Source organism: Coenobita brevimanus, chromosome 94 (genome assembly GCF_032717465.1).
Source record: "Coenobita brevimanus isolate Jiangsu-jjx chromosome 94, ASM3271746v2, whole genome shotgun sequence".
Classification (NCBI taxonomy): domain Eukaryota; kingdom Metazoa; phylum Arthropoda; class Malacostraca; order Decapoda; family Coenobitidae; genus Coenobita; species Coenobita brevimanus.
This window is the reverse complement of record NC_137047.1, coordinates 622,063-640,010: the sequence shown is the minus strand read 5'-3', so window position 1 is coordinate 640,010 and position 17,948 is coordinate 622,063. Positions and strand designations below refer to the sequence as shown.

Below are 17,948 nucleotides of genomic sequence, written 5' to 3'. Positions count from 1 at the left end.
GTACATGACTAGCTTGGGCAAGGGGTAATTTTGGCTATCACTCTCCTTCCAGGATCAAACCCTGCACTGAACCTCATTAAATACTAATAGATATAGAGATACAGATGCCAAAAAATGAAGATGAAAATAGTCAGATGAAAATGCAAAATAAATCGCTAAAGAGGAAGTGCTAAGCAGTTTCCTAGACGTACGAGAATGATGAGGAAGATATAGATATGCGGAGGAAATTCTAGGAACGAGGAATGGCAAAAATAGCGAGTAAAATGCAGGGATAAGGAATAAAAAAAAATGCGAGATACAGGATACATGATAAATCTGAGACACATTATATATATATATATATATATATATATATATATATGTATATATATGAACAGTGAGATGACCAACAGTAATCACTACGATAGAGAGAGAGAGAGAGAGAGAGAGAGAGAGTACGATACATGGAGATATAATACGGGATACAGGAATAGTGAGGAAGTTGAGAGTATGCGATAGATACATCACACATACAATGGATAGATTACGTACACATCACGAGAATTCGGCTTCAGGATAATATAAAAGCGGAGGAGATAACTCTAATGCGAGAGATAACAACGATAGAGATGCAGAAATAATAATAATAATAATAATAACAATAATAATAATAATAATACAAAAGATGGTGGATGAGAGAGACACAGAAACGCTACAGAGAGAAGATAAAATAAAGCAATACGAAAGAGAGAGAGAGAGAGAGAGAGAGAGAGAGAGAGAGAGAGAGAGAGAGAGAGAGAGAGGAAGGAAAGAAAATAGATACAACAATGCAATTATTAAAGACACACACGTAAGAAAAGAGCAGAATAAAACAAAAGAGGAATTAGAGAGGACAAAGAGTACGTCAGAATGGGCATATTAAGCGAGAACAAGAGTCACCAGAACACTGAAAAAAAAACACAAAGAAAATAAGAAGAAACTGACAAGGAAAAATCGAAAAACGAGAAAGAAGAAAATGATAAAACTCCTAGGAAGGTTTGCAGACAAATTAGATCACATCTCCAGAAACAGCGAAACATAGGAAGAAGAGGGATGTGAAACAAGTAAAGGAAACTAGGCCAGAGAAGAAACAGGAAATCCAGGAATCTTAGAGACAGAATGGAGGATTGAGACTTAGAAGACGAGGACTAAGTTGAAATTCTGGGAAGAGAAAGACGCAGGACACAGGCTGAGGGGAAGAGATGAGTTTGGAAAAGCAGAGAGAAATATCCGGCCTTTATGAGAACAATATATGCATGGAGGACCAACACAGAGGGGGAGAAATATGAGAATATGAGGAATACACAGGCAGGGTAAAATACAGGACTATGAGGAATACACAAAGGGGAAGAAACATTGGGCTATGAGGAATACACAGACAGGCCAAAGCAAGACATGACTAGTGAGACAGAAAATAATGCACACAGGATGGTGAGGGAACATCATGAAAATCCACGTTCATGAATAGCGGAGGATATATCTAGGAACATAGAATAACAAAATCCAAACTTTAATGAGAATAACAATAATACACAGAAAGACAGGTAAATGAATAAATAAATAAGAGGGGAACGAGTAGAACACTTAACATAAGGAAAAGGTGACACTTTAGAACACTCAGAAAGGTGACGTACAATAAAATATATCAACAGCAACAGAAAAACACCGAACACAATATTCAGAGGTATGAGCAAGGCGACCCGCACTCCACAGGCCACAACAGCACATACAAAGCGAAGGGATTTTATGGATATTGGCATGGAAACCTCGCACGCTGGAAAATCAAAGAGAAATAAGAGGGAACCCAGGAATCTAGGACTATAGGAGACCACAATAAAGCTAGAAACAAAACACCTTAAGACACGCAACAAGAAATGATAATAGAAAAGGAAGACCCAGACAGTACACCAAAGACACATAACAAGAAATGATAAAGAATAGAACAGAAAGACACTAAGATTCCAAAATTAAAACAACGATAATTACAGACTAAAGAAACTGCCAAGAAGTGCAAGAGGGGTGAAAAAATAGATTGCCTTTAACACCCACAAACACGCAAGAAAAAACACTATAAAAAGGAGATTATGGTCACCGATTACTCCTCACTTTGATTTAGAAGTTCACAACAAAACACAGAGACAGATATGACACCAAATGAAGACTTTATTACACACATTCTCCCCAAAGAAAAAAAAAAAGATTAAAGAAAAGGCATACACAACCATCAAACGTAGACTCTGTTCAACACTCACTCCTCGCTTTGGTCTGGAAGTTCATGAGCAGTTTGGTGAAGTTCGTCTGGGAGTTACGGTTGAATTTCTCGAAGTGCGGCTTGCTGGTGATGAAGGCCTCGTAGATGGAGGCCAGGGTGAAGTGGCAGACCGAGTGGCCGTCCTCGATCTCGTCATTCTCCTCGTAGATCAGGCCCAACACATTCCACCCCCAGTGCTCCACCACGGACGAGAAGAGGCGACCGACCTGGCGAATAATTTTTTGTCGATTAGATAAAGCCTGTTTTCTCATCCGACGGGACTGGGTTACTCTTTTGAATACTGTGTTGTGGCTACATATTTGATGGGCCTTAGCCATGTGATAGGAATGGGTCTCCTTGGTTGCTAGTAAGCCTCTCAACTGACTACATTTTGCCATTAGCTAGGCGTAAAGGGGTGAGGAATCCTTGTCAGATTGGAAAAACCGTGCTTTGGTGTGAGGGAGCCTAGAAAGACAGATAGACAGAAATAGATAGAAAGACAGATAGAGATGTAGATACGTACACTTAACATACGTACATGAACATACAGAGAGAGAGAGAGAGAGAGAGAGAGAGAGAGAGAGAGAGGAGGTGAAGTGATGCTGAAGGATCGAGGAGAGGGTGAGGGAAAATAAATGTGAGGGGCCGGGGGGGAAGGGGAGGGGAGGGGAGTTGACGGGAGGGGAGGGGGAGTAGATGCGAGGGCAATTTACCTATAGCTTAGATCAATAACCATCCTCCCTTCCCCCTCTCTTCCCCTCCCCCTCTCCATTACGTCCTTCCCTCCATAACCCTCTTCATCTCTCTCTTCACTCCCTTACTCTTCATCCTCCATTTCATCTCCTTTCCCTTCCTAATTTCTCTCTTATTCTTCTCCCTACCTTGCTTACCTTCTTTCCTCCCTACCTTGCTTACCTTCTTTCCTCCCTACCTTGCTTACCTTCTTTCCTCCCTACCTTGCTTACCTTCTTTCCTCCCTACCTTGCTTACCTTCTTTCCTCCCTACCTTGCTTACCTTCTTTCCTCCCTTTCTTCTCCCTTGTCCCTTAATCCCCCTCTCCTTCATTTCCACTCCACCTCCTCGCCCTCTCTCTTTCTCTCTGTTCTTTCTTCTTCGTCTCCTACTGTCTTCCTCCTTCATCCCCTTATATATTCTCTCCCCTCATCCTCCTTCCTTCCTTCCTTCCTCCCCTCCTTCCTTCCTGCCGTTTCTGTTACTCCCTCTCACTCTACCCTATCATCCCTCCTCTCTCACCTTGCTTTCTCCAGTATTCTTATCTACTGCTTTGCCTTTCCTCCTCTCCCAGCCCCTCACCTCCCTCCTCTCTCACCCTCGCATCACCTCCTCTCTCCCCTCCCTCCCTTCCCCACACTCATTCCCACTCCCTTCCCTGCTCCTAAATATTCTCTGGGAGCCAATCTAACACGTGTTCAAGGGAGTGATGCTTTAGTTGTTTGAAAAGTGATGATAATAGTAATAACAACAACAACAACAACAATAATAATAATAATAATAATAATAATAATAATAATATTTATATTGTTTAAATTCGACGTTTGTTTTCATGTGCTTATTTTGTGTGAGTTCCGTGTTAATATTCTATGTGTGTGTGTGTGTGTGTGTGTGTGTGTGTGTGTGTGTGTGTGTGTGTGTGTGTGTGTGTGTTTCTTTTATATGCTTGAATTTCGTTTAAATAGAGAGAGGAGAGAGAGAGAGAGAGAGAGAGAGAGAGAGTGTGTGTGTGTGTGTGTGTGTGTGTGTGTGTGCCGTTTAAATCGTGTGTGTGCAGCGTGCGTTTGCCTGGCATGATTGCTGAGTCTGCTTCATGTCACTATTAATACCAGTCCAGCGAGTCCATGTTACCAGCTGTTACACCCCCTACCCCCCCACCTACACCCTTACCCCCACACCCGCACCAACTCCATCCCTCTCCCATCCCTACCCCCACCAGCACCACCACCACCACTACTCCCGCCCTCACCCTCTTACCCCCACCCTCACCCCACCCACTACCTCCTCCCTCACCCCCACCACCCCGTCCGTAGTAAAGGGGTGAGGGGAGAGGGGTGGATGCTGTTTCTGTGTCTGATATTGTGTTGGCTTTGTATTCTGAAGCCGAGACAATTATATTATTTTTAAAGGAAAAAGGAAGGCTTGGAGAAATGCCTATCGACCACAAGAGGGAAAGTAAAGGAGAGAATAATTTTTACTTGGTCTATATATTCCCCTAGACTATGACACACAACCGTCGAGTTTACGATAGAGGTCCCTATTTCACTCCCAAACACTAAGAACCAAAGAAGACTGTTCGGAGGTTTTCATGGCTTATAAATAGATAACTAAACACACACACACACACACACACACACACACACACACACACACACACACACACACACACACACACACAGAGCCAATACCCAATAAACAGTCACAGGAAAAACTTGGAATGAGTCTCTTTCTCGTGTGCTCCTGCCAGCTGTGTTAGTGTGTGTGTGTGTGTGTGTGTGTGTGTGTGTGTGTGTGTGTGAGAGAGAGAGAGAGAGAGAGAGAGAGAGAGAGAGAGAGAGAGAGAGAATTTTTCCTTCCTTCTCAGTGATGACTCTCGAAGCAGAAGAGAGAATGGAGGTAAGGGGGAGAAGGGAGGAGAAAAGAAGGGGAGGAGGAAAGAGGAATGGAGGGGAGGACGGAGGTATGAAGGGGGAAGAAGATGGCTAGGGGAGGAGGAAAATGGAGCAATGGGGAAAGGGAGGGGGAAGGAAGGAAAGAGGGGAGGAAAGAGGATGCGAAAGAAAGGGGAAAAGGATGGAAGAGGAGGAGGGATGGAGGAAAAACAGAGGGAAGGAAGAGGAGGTATGGAGGAAAGTAGAGGAGTGAATGGAGAGATAGGGGGAGGAAGGAAGTGGGAGGAGAGGAGGGAGATAAAGAGGAGGGAGGACAGAGCAGAAGTGGATGGAAAGATGTGGAATGGAGGGAAAGAAGGATGATGATGATAATGATGTTCTTGATGATGATGATGATGATGATGATGAGGGGGATAGAGGGAAGGGGGAGAAGGAAGGGAGAAAGAGAGGGAAGGAGGGGGGAGGGGGGGAGGGTAAGGGTAGGCGGTGATGGTTGTCCAGAGAGGTATAAAATCATGAGAGTTTCTGATTGGTTCGGTTATTGTGACTCTAATTGCGTCACATGACCCATATTCCCACCCACACTTCAGAGAGAGAGAGAGAGAGAGAGAGAGAGCACTGATATCTCTGAGTGGGAGATTAAGAGAGTGAGAGAGAGAGAGAGGATGGAAAGTGAATCTGTGTGTGTGTGTGTGTGTGTGTGTGTGTGTGTGTGTGTGTGTGTGTGTGTGTAGGATCAGGTACAGAGGCAGGATGAGCTATAACATTCTCAGCCATAAACTTGTCCACCCGTGTAATTGCCCTCGTAGTAAAAAATAAAATTACCACGAATCAGGATGGAGGGAGGAGGGAAAGAAAATGAAGGAGGGGAGGAAGGAAAAGAAGAGAGGAAGAGGAGGAGGGAGGAGAAGAGGAAGGAAAAGAGGAGAGAAGGACAGGAAGGAAGATATTGGAGGAAAAGGGTGGAAATATGTGGACGTGAAAAAGTGTAGGCAAGGAAAGAAACAAGGAACGGGAGTCAGCTTATTAATTCTCTCTCTCTCTCTCTCTCACTCTCTCTAATCCCTTTCATCTCGTTTCTGTACACCCTTTGATAGCCATTTTCACTTTTTCTCTACATTTTTCAAGTTTTAAAATATATATATATGAATATTTTTTAAAAGTTGTTATATATATGCTTTATTAATATAGATGTGAAGGAATTTTTATGTGAATTTCAGATCTCTCTCTCTCTCTCTCTCTCTCTCTCTGTCTCGTAGCGATAAGATAAAGGGATTGTCGGGTGATAAGAGGGTGTTTCAGTAGCGCCTCGTCTTATCAGAATATAAGGAAGTGATAAGGGATTTCACACACACACACACACACACACACACACACACACACACACACACACACACACACACACACACACACACACACACACACACAGCAAGCCTGTATTTGTGTATGTGGGAAAGAGAAAAGTTGTGAATGTAGTCATGAAGAGAGAGAGAGAGAGAGAGAGAGAGAGAGAGAGAGAGAGAGAGAGAGAGAGAGAGAGAGAGAGAGATTTTCAACCTCTCTGGCATATCTCTAGAATATATGAATAGGTATAAGGACGATGTTTCTTTTTAATGGCCCGAGTGGGAAGCTTTCTTTGCCATAATAATTCTCTCTCTCTAATCTCTCTCTCTCTCTCCATGTTATATACACTGTACATATATTTCTATCTATCACCATTTATCTATATTTCAATGTATCCATCTGTTAAAGAAATTTCGAAAAAAAAGATATTATCGCCATGAAAAAATCCATATATTACGAATTAAATTTACGCAGAAAACGATATTAATATTTTTGACAATCTCGCTTTCAATTTTGCTTTTCAGTTTAATAATAAAAATAAATTTGTTAAGGGAGATGAAGTAATATTGGTTATGTGACTCCCGTTCAGCGAATTAATGCTGTGTTCATTTTTTATCGCTATTATTTATTTATTTATTTAAATTCTGGTATGCTATTGTTAATATTGTTAATATTGTTAATATCGTTTTCTGTTATTATAGTAACACAGCATTAATTCGCTGAACGGGAGTCACATAACCAATATTACTTCATCTACCTTAACAAATTTATTTTTATTATTAAACTGAAAAGTAAAATTGAAAGCGAGACTGTCAAAAATATTAATATCGTTTTCTGTTATAGTAAATAATAATAATAATAATAATAATATTTATAATAATAACTGAGTGATTCGTTTGAAGTCAAGTCCGGAGTAATTCAAGGTGGTGTTCTATCGCCTTTACTATTTATATTGGTCATTGATTACATTATGAAACGCGTTGGAACAGAATCCGGTGCAGGTATACTTTGGGGAGAGAACAGGAAACTTTTGGATTTAGATTATGCAGATGATATAGTTTTGATTTGTGATGGGCCAGAAGAGATGCAGAGAGTGTTGGACTGTTTGGTGAGTGAAGGTCGCAAGGTGGGTTTGGTTATTAATTGTGGAAAAACTGAAATAATCAATATGAATATGGAAAATGCACAGGAATGTGTAATTGGAGGTATGGTTGTAAAGCAAGTTGATAGGTTTAAATATTTAGGTACTTACTTAGCCAAGGATGGTTCTTTGAACTTTGAATTCGAGGAAAGGTTAAAGAAGGCTAATCAGGCAATGGGAATGCTTAAAAATATTTGGAATAATAACAATTTCTCTGTGCATACAAAAATCAAACTTTATAAGGTAATGGTTAGGAGTATCTTAATTTATGGACACGAGTCTTGGTACAGCACAGTGACTATGGAAAATAAATTCTTGGTGTTTGAAAATAAAGCACTTAGAAGAATATTAGGAGTTAAGTGGTGGGAAAGGATACCAAATAGTAGAATTAGAGAAATAACGGGAGTGCAGCCGATCGATGAATATGTTAGATTCTCACGATGGAAGTGGCTAGGACATGTGTATAGGAGACAGGGAATAGTACGAGGTACACCAGGGTGGGTGGCACTTGGTAGGAGAGGTAGAGGAAGGCCTAAAGAGACGTGGGTGAGGACAATGAGACGAGAAGCTGGAGATGAGTGTTGGGGAGATCTTGAGGAGTTAGCACAAGATAGGATGTGGTGGTGTGAGTTCATCGAGGCCCTATGCATCCCCGAGGGTGCCACAGGAAATGATTGATTGATTGATTGACTATTACTACTACTACTACTACTACCACAGCTGCCATTAATTTCATCATCATCATCATATCATCATCATCATTTTATTATTGTTACTATTACTATTACTATTCAAACTTAAGCTCCCAGTCCCCCAGCTCACCTCAGTGTAGAATCCCTTGAGCCTGGTGAGAAGTGGATAGTCGGTACGGGTGTCGAAGGCGCTGGGTTGGCCGCCAGGGGTGAGCAGAGGGACATTCCACGCCCCGGAAAATCTTGCTACGGGGGCCAGCACGTAGTCGTCCACGGGGCCCAGGAAGACGTCTGTGGGGGAGATAGATAGATGGTTAGATAGATAGATAGAGGGAGAGAGAGAGGGGGGATGGTAGGTGCGGAAGTTGATGGATACATGGAGAATAACATGAAAGTATATTTGTTGGGAAGATAAATGGATTGCTAGACTCACTCGTAGATAGATGGATAAATAGATAGATAAAATTATAGATAGATATACAGACAGATAGATAAAGTTCAGCAGCACGTCTAAAAGTGAACAGGCTTGACTGACAGGGAAGTCTACGGTAATAATGATTTTTCTCTCTCTGTCTACCTGTCTGTTAATTTATGCGTGTAAAAGTTAGGCAGGTAAATTTCTCTCTCTCTCTCTCTCTCTCTCTCTCTCATATTAACCACCATTACCAGCGAACTTAAGTGAGCAACAGATCAACATTTATCATTCTTGGTTTTCTTCCTCCTCCCCTCCTCTCCTTTGCCCTCCTCTGCTCTCTTCCCCTCCTTCCCTGTCCTCTCTTCTCTCTTCCCCTCCTTCCCTGTCCTCTCTTCTCTCTCCTTCACGTTATCTCTCCTCTCTTGCATTTCTCTTTCTCCACCATCCCTCTTCTCCCAGCTTCCCTCACCTCACCATTTCCTCTCCTCTCCTCTCCTCTCCTCGTCACCATTCTCTTTCCCCTCCCCACTCAGTCCCTCCTGTACTCCCCTTCTTCTCCCCTCATCCAACCTTTCGCCTCTCCCCTCACCTCCTCTCCTATCAATTCTCCTCTCTCCCTTGCCTCATCCTTCCCCCTCTCCCTCCCTCTCTCCTTTCCTCCCTGTCTCCTCTCCCCTCACCCACATAACCTTGAGTAAATTAATGGTCAGCATTCCACTTCGCTCCCCCCCCGCATAATCTACACTCACACACACACACACACACACACACACACACACACACACACACACACACACACACACACACACACACACACACACACACACACACACACACACACACAGTACACCTGAAAACATAGAATGTATTTTTTCCCTTGAGACTCAAGAGGAAGATGAGGAATTGCTCAGAGAGAGAGAGAGAGAGAGAGAGAGAGAGAGAGAGAGAGAGAGAGAGAGAGAGAATGTTGGGAAAGCAGGTCTGGATAATTCTGATTCACTGATTAATTTACCGTAAAGAGTAGATGATAATAATAATAATAATGATAATACTAATACTAATACTAATAATAATAATAATAATAATTATAATAATAGTTATCATCATCATCATCATCATCATCATCATCCCTCTGCATCACCACATCCATCACCATCAGACCCAAGTGGTTCTGTTAAATGAAGGTGGAGGGACGAGATGCTGGTGGAGAGAGAGAGAGAGAGAGAGAGATAGGAAGGAGTGGAGAGTGGGGTAAATATGGAGGAGAAGGGAAGGTAATGAGGAACGAGAGGAGGAGGGGAGGGGGAGAAGGGGAGAAACATATGGAGGGGGAAGGGGAGAGAGATGGGGGTGATGGAGGGGTTGGGAGAGGTGGGGGGAGGGACATGGCAGGCAGGAAATAACTTACTTGTCAACATTGAGCTCTCTCTCTCTCTCTCTCTCTCTCTCTCTCTCTCTCTATCTCAGCATCCCTTGGCCATAACTCTGTCTCTTCCCGTCCAAACATCTCTCCTTCATCTCTCCTCCTCCTCTGGCTTTTCATCCATCCAAAACCTCTCTCGTTCCTCCTCCTCCCTCCTCCTCCTCCTCCTCCTCCTCCTCCTCCTCCACTTCCTCCTCCTCCTGCTCCTCCTCCTTCCCCTTCTTTCGCTAATAAACACACAGAAAGCTTCCTTCTCCCTCTTGAATATCAGTTTCTCTCTCTCTCTCTCTCTCTCGCCTCCATTAGGGCTGCGTCCCCCGGGGTAAACACGGCACTGAACACCCTTCAAGGAATCCAACTCCTGCCATCATTACAGACCAACAAACTCGACAGATTTTTTTTCTATCTATTTTTCTGTCTATCTGTGTCTCTGTCTGTCTGTCTATCTATCTCTCTGTCTGTCCATCTGTCTGTCTCTGGTTTGGGTGGTGGCTCGAAGATGTGTTTTTTTATTTATTGTATTATTCTTGTTTATCTGCGTGACTTTTCTGTGTTTTTCTGCCTGTCTGACTCCTCTCTCTCTCTCTCTCTCTCTCTCTCTCTCTCTCTCTCTCTCTCTCTCTCTCTCTCGTACTTTCATCACCTTCTTCGCATTCTTCCATACTTCATTTTTTTCATATCATTTTCTTTCACATTGCTTTTTCATTTCTTTATTTAATTCCTACATCCCGTCTTACGTCTTCCCTTTCTCAGTCATTCACCCTCTTTCTCCCCTTCCTCCATGCTCCTTCCCTCCCTCCCTCCTTCCCTCCTCTCATCTTTTCTTTCTTTCTCCGTTCCTCCTTTATTCCGTTTTCCTCGTCTCCGTCATATATCTCTCTCCTTCCCATCTTCTTTTTCTTCCATCTCCCATTTGTCTTTTTCAGTCCCTCTCGTCTCCTTCGTCTTCATTCATCTTTTACATTCTGCTTCCCTCGCCCTGTTTTTGCCTGTCTGTCTGTTTCTGTCTGTCTGTATATGTATGTATTTGCTTGTCTGTGTATCTATTTATCTGTGTATCTATCAACCACTCGGTCAATCAATCAATCTGTCTACCTATCTGTTTGTCTGTCTGTCTGTCTATTTATATTCCTTATTCCAACTCTATTTCCCACTGATGCTTTCAAATTAGTCATATCTCCTCCTTTCTCTCCCTCCACACTCTCTCTTCTTTCCCCTTCCCTCCTTCTCTCTCTGTCCCCTCCCCTCCCCTTTCCTTTCCCCCCTTCTTTCCCCTCCCCTCCCCTCCCCTTTCTCATCTACTCCCCCTCTCTCCCTCTCCCTCCCCGCTGCTCAGTGTGGAAAGTACATGGTTGTGTTTTGTTTTAGACTCCTCACCCCCATTTACCTAAGTGGCAGCACCCTTAGATGTGTGTGTGTGTGTGTGTGTGTGTGTGTGTGTGTGTGTGTGTGTGTGTGTGGAAGGGGGAGTGTGGTTGTGTGTGGGGTGAGTGTACGTGGGGGGTGAGAGTGTGTGTGTGTGGAGGATGAGAGAGAGAGAGAGAGAGAGAGAGAGAGAGAGAGAGAGAGAGAGAGAGAGAGAGAGAGAGAGAGAGAGAGTGCGCTATATCTAGACATCCTTTGATCATTGCCTTTCAGTTTCAGCTGCTGGAGTATTGCGTTAATGGTGTGCCACATCAACCACATGTTAGTTTTATATTTCCACTCCTATCACCAAAGGAAGAGGAGGAGGAGGAGGAGGAGGAGGAGGAGGAGGAAGAGGAAGCGCAGGAGGAGGTCAAGTGGTTAGAGGTGTGGTGTGCTGTCTGAAAGGCCGCGAGTTCAATCCCACACTGACTGAGGGAATAATTTGATGATGTAAATTTCGCTGAATATCCACCACTCCAGTCTTGAATGAAACAGACCTGGAATGTCTTCAGTATGGACGGTGGGCATTGGCGCCTGAATGGTGATGTGTGATGGTGTGTGACATATCTCGGAGGACTAGTGAATGTGTGTGTGTGTGTGTGTGTGTGTACGATCCTAATGTACTGGCACTGTCACACGGAGTTCAGTCGTAGTTTACACGTACCCACTCTAATGGACTCGTGTGCGTCACCGGGAGACACACACACACACACACACACACACACACACACACACACACACACACACACACACATCAAGACTAAAAAAGTTACGTCAAGGTCTTCAAGATGCAAAAGACGTCAGCGTAGGAATTGCCTTTTCTAATTAGACTTAAGCGGCTTGGAGGGTCAAGATAATTGCCATCTTGAGATGCAACAACTTTCTTGGAGTTTTTTCTGCAGGTTTGTGTGTGTGTGTGTGTGTGTGTGTGTGGTTTTTTATTTTTTTATGAACGTATTTCTTTGTATTTACCGTGGTTTCGCTTTTTCGTTCTTGAGAGAGAGAGAGAGAGAGAGAGAGAGAGAGAGAGAAAAGCTGGAATCATTAGAGACCTGGAGACCATTTTTGCCTGCTGGTCTCCGTAATCCTCTTAGGGTGCGTGCGTCCCCCACCATTTTATGTCATTATCAGCACATCCCCCTTAGCTGCCCTTACCACTCGGCTTCTGGCGCGATTTGCTCTCTCTCTCCCTCTCTCTCTCTCTCTCTCTCTCTCCCCTTAATTGAATCCCCACTCGTAAAGGACTCCATAAGCTGGAATAATTGTGACCGGCCTTTTTATATCCAGGACCATCAAGGATACCCTCCATCCCACGTAATTAAATAAGACTTTTTTTTTTCCCAGTAAGTGCGCAGTCCGATTCATAAAGTGACGCCCAATATTTTTTTTTAAAGATTATTTCGTTTTTAGATGGTCGGAAAAAAGATGATGATGTTATTTTTTTGTTTTTGTATTCAGGGATGTTCATTTACGTGTCTGTGTTCATAATTCGGTCTATTGTTCATCTGTTCTTGCCTAGGGATGGGGCTGTTATTGGTTCTGACAGGCGGGGTGTGTGTTTGGCTATGAATGAAAGAAAAAAAATAAGATGTTACATTATGGAAATGTCAGCGAGATCTGAATGTGTAAATTTGCAAGTCTTATTGTTCTCATTTTTCGTGTTTTTTTTTTTCTGTTTTTCCCGCTTCATATCTGTCTGTTTGTCACTTTCTCTCTGTCTCTACTTCTATCTATATCTATCTCTCTATCTATTGTCAGACGCCTATTTTCAGAGATAATCAGAGGCGACTGTGATTTAAAAATTTTTCAAAATATCCGTCATCTGATCACCACTCCTCGCTACTTCGAGCCTTAATTCCGTCTCTATCTATCTATCTGTCTCTCTATTTATCTCTGTCTGGCTATCCATCTATCTGTCTGCCTGTCTGTCTGTCTGTTTGAATGTCTCTTAATACCCAGGGTGTCTGAAATAATTCCTCTGAGCCCCTTTTATTACATCACATCATCATTCGCTCTCTCCCTCTCTCTCTCTCTCTCTCTGTCTCTGTCTGTCTGTCTGTCTGTCTCTCTCTCTCTCTCTCTCTCTCTCTCTCTCTTTCTCTCTCTCTCACTTCCTACTTCCGCCTCCATAATAATCAAATTCATCTGCCATTACTGAGAGGAGATTTGATTTACTCTTCCCACCACACCAAATATCATGTTTTCGGGGGAGATGGCGAGTGATCTGCTTTGACTTTGGATATGAAACAAAAGAAAATAGAGGATGCGTATGATTCTGCACGCACACACGCACGCAATCACACACGCACGCAGTTGAGAGACATGTATATTTTTGAAGGAGTTAGATGTGGAGATATCTGGAACAATCTGGAAGAGGAGAGGAAGAATCTTGTTTTTAAAGAATAAATTGGATGAATGTTAATATGTAGGCAGGATACTTGGAATAATAAAGAATGGTTTTAGGTTAGGTAAATGCAGGTACGTAAACACACACACACACACACACACACACACACACACACACACACACACACACACACACACACACACACACACACTCTCTCTCTCTCTCTCTCAGGATGAAAAACACTGCTATAAAGAAAGCTTTTTTTTTTTTTTTTTTCCATAGCACCCCCGTTTTCTTTTCCACCTGAGGGGCAGACATCGGTAGTAAAGATAATAATGGATATTTTAAAGGGCCTTTTTATCCGTAGGGGTCTTTTTAGTAGCCGTATAATCTCTGGCCGAGATTTAAAAAAAAAAAAAATTATAGTGGAAGTGACGATACGGATTCTCATACTCGTTCCAACCTAAAAATAATTATAAATAAATAGATAGATAAATAGTGGTATTGACGTAGAAAGAAAGTGGTGATAAGTGGAAATAAAGTGGTAATAAAGTGGAAATTAAGTGGCAATCATGGGAAATAAAGTGGTCAAAATAAACTGGAATTAAAGTGGTAATAAAGTGGAAGTAAAGTGGTAATACTAAACTGGAATTAAAGTGCTACTAAAGTGGAAGTAAAGTGGTAATACTAAACTGGAATTAAAGTGGTAATAAAGTGGAAATAAGGTGACAGTAAGAAAGTGGAATTAAAGTGGCAGTGATGAAGTGGAAAAAATTGGTAATAAGTAAGTGGAAATAAAGTGGTATTAATAAGTGGAAATAAAGGATATAAAATGGAAATAACGTGATAATTAATAAAGTTAAAATAATGTGGAAGTTAAGTGGTAATAAAGTGGTAATAATAAAGTGGAAGGGGTTGAAATTAATATTGGAATCTCTGTCTTCAATTCGTAGGGTCGATAATTGTTTTGTCTTTATTTCTTACCTGACTCAGCCTCTTATCTGTTACCTCCTAAGTCGCCCTCTTTGTTATCAGTGAGGAGAGAGAGAGAGAGAGAGAGAGAGAGAGCATGTGTGTGTGTGTGTGTGTGTGTGTGTGTGTAATTCTGCCAACTTCTACCAACTCCCGACACTGATTGAGGGTAATTGTGCCCATTTAGTATCTGCACACACACACACACACACACACACACACACACACACACACACACACACACACACACACACATACACACGCCTCTAGGGAAGACCTTGAGAGAGAGAGAGAGAGAGAGAGAGAGAGAAAGCAAGCTCGTATTTTTATCTCTTAATTCTGATATCAGCGTTAAATTCTGGGTCACAGATAAAGCCTCAGATAACGAAGGAATTTTTATGCCACATCTTCACACCTCTCAGAAGGAAGGTCATTCGTCGACCACCTGACCTGCGTCTCACGATGGCCGAAAGTAATTGTGGTGAGCAAGGGCGTGGGTGGGATGGGCTGGAGTGTTGGCTGGAGGTGGTATGGGGGTGAGAGATTAGTTGAGAAAGAATGAGAGTTACAGAGGAAAGGAAGGAAATTTTGTGACATAAGAGGGAGTGTGTAATCGAGAGAGAGAGAGAGAGAGAGAGAGAGAGAGAGAGAGAGAGAGAGAGAGAGAGAGAGAGAGAGAGAGAAGTGGGAGGGGGAAATCTCGTGTCATAAGAGGGATTAGTTACTTTATCAGCGGGTGCGTTTAATTACAAGTGATCCGTGACGCGTGGAGATTAAGGCTTGATAATGGGGTGATAAGGCAGATAATGGCAGGACCTGCTGGTGTATTGGTAAGAACATCCAGCCCGCAAGTGAGTAAACCCGAGTTCAAATTCTGGGCCTGGTGAAACTTTGGATAAAATTTGTTCCTTCTCTGTCCCTGTTCATCTAAGGTAAGATTAGGGACTTGGGTGAACATTAGATGGATGTGTATCGTATTGTAGGGGATGAGTGCGACTTGGAATACTTGATTGTCTGGCTTAATGGCCCACGTGCATTCGATAGGCGTTGTGAGAGGGGGAGAGGAAGAGAGAGAGGAAAGAGTAGAAGGGAGAGAGGAGGAGGAGGAGAGATAAGGTGGAAGGGGAGAGAAGGAGAGAAGGGAGGAGATAGATGAAGTGAAAGTGGAGAGAGGAGAGATAGGGAAGAGTAGATGAAAGAGAGGATAAAGACACGAACGATAGGGAGAGAGATACGAAGGAATAGAAGAGAGAGAAGAGGAGGTCGATACGGATTTACGAACGAGGAGAAGAGACAAAAGGTAGAGAGATAAAAGCAGAATTGCACGAACGAGTGAGAGAGGGAGAGAGGGGGAGTGAGAAACAGGTGCGGGTTGGGGTGAGTGTCTGGGTTGGTGCTTCATTAGGGCTGTCAAGGTGGTGATGAATATGTTGCAAAGCCTTCCATAAATGACCCAACACACGACGTTCTTAATTAGCCAACTTAGGACAGACGAGAAGTTTTTTTCCTTCACTTTTTTCCATCGTCTTAGTCCTTATCATTATCGTCATCGTCGTCTTCATTATCAACACCACAAACACCAGTACCAATACCAATACCACCACACCATCACACCAGTCCAGCCTTTACTAGTCTTCCTTTTCAACTCATCTGTAATAAACAGCTCCACACAAAGGATATCCACAACTACACACTATCCACAATGCCACATCACCCTTACACCTTACTAGGCGTCCCATTTACCTTCATTACATTAAATAACTCCACAAATAATGCTCACCACACCACACCACACCAACCTACTACTTACCACAACCACACCACACCAACCTACTACCTACCACAACCACACCACACCAACCTTCCCCATACCACTCACACCACACCACTCCCCTGACCACCCCTCCCCATTACCTCCCCCACAGTAACTCCTCCGCAAAGTGCACTCAGGCCAGCTTTACGTGTATTGGGCAGAGAACCAGCTCGGGGTCTGGAAAACGAGGGGGTCCATGTAACTACGACTCTTTGTAACTTAGGCTTATTGGTATTTGGGGGGCGATCTCGAAGGGAATTGAGCCCGAGAGTTTCAATACTGTAGAACCTAGATTTCGTTCACCTTTATTGTGGGTTGAGATAAGGTGCAGATAAGACTGATAGGGGGTTTTAGATTGCAGATTGAGTTGGTAGGACAGTGTGTGTGTGTGTGTGTGTGTGTGTGTGTGTGTGTGTGTGTGTGTGTGTGTGTGTGTGTGTGGAATTGGTGTTCGTGCTTAAGGCATTTTTTGTTTTCATTTCCATTATTAAAGAGCAGATTGTTTAATTTATTTTTACTCTCTCTCTCTCTCTCTCTCTATCTCTTTCTCTCTCTCTTTGGGTCCGAATTGTGTCGCTTTCAATTCCCCAAGACTCAATTAATTCCTGAAAGGCACCTGAAGTTCCTTACCGGCCACAAGTCTCTCTCTCTCTCTTTCTCTCTCTCTCTCTCTCTCTTTCTGTCTGTCTGTCTGTCTGTCTGTCTCTCAAAACAAGACACATGGGCAATTGAGAGTAAGTGGAATGCGGCGCGCGATGTCCGTAGAGTTTATGAGAGTAAGTGAAATAGAAAGACTTGTGTCCGTAGAATTATAATGACGTTTACCTTCTGTTTTAAATTTTGATTTTGATGCATGTATATTCATTTACACTAATCTGATAGCCTCTCTCTCTCTCTCTGTCTCTCTCTGTCTCTCTCTCTCTCTCTCTCTCTCTCATCAAAGCAACATTTTTCCTCTTTCCAATGATGTGACCCAACACTTTGACCTCTAATTACCTCACCTAAGCAAATTAACCTCTAATGAATTGATAGTTTACCTCCAATGATCTTTTAATTAACCCCTGATGACCTTCACCTGAGATAATTAACCATCAAATTACCTGATGACCTCTGATGACCTTCACCTTTGTTAATTAGTCTAACTTCCTTCCCTAAGACAATTAAACTCTAATGACCTTCACCTGGGATAAAGATTTGTTAATTACCTTCATTTGTTATAATTGATCTGTAATGACCTTAGATGACCTTGACCTGAGATAATTAGAGGATATGAGCTAATTATACTGATTTTTATGACATCTGACCTCCTTTGTTTGTCTGTCTGTTTCATGCATTATCCTATTGCTATATTATTATTATTATTATTATTATTATTATTATTATTATTATCATTTTATTATTATTATTATTATTATTATTATTACTATTATTGTTATTTTTATTCTTATTGTTGTTATTATTGTTATTATTTTCATCATCATCATCATCATTACCATCATC

At 42.5% G+C, this 17,948-nt stretch overlaps 1 protein-coding gene across 1 annotated transcript in view; it reads right to left on the bottom strand.

The window, feature by feature from the left end:
- LOC145412971 (atrial natriuretic peptide receptor 1-like) overlaps nucleotides 1–17,948 on the bottom strand; it is a 343,079-nt gene that overhangs the window by 249,120 nt on the left and 76,011 nt on the right. The window contains exons 2-3 of the mRNA XM_080282794.1: nucleotides 8,202–8,362; nucleotides 2,271–2,496 (exon numbers count right to left, since the gene is read on the bottom strand). Of these exons, the coding sequence (XP_080138920.1) occupies nucleotides 2,271–2,496; nucleotides 8,202–8,362 (387 nt within the window). The remainder of the gene's footprint in view (nucleotides 1–2,270; nucleotides 2,497–8,201; nucleotides 8,363–17,948) is intronic.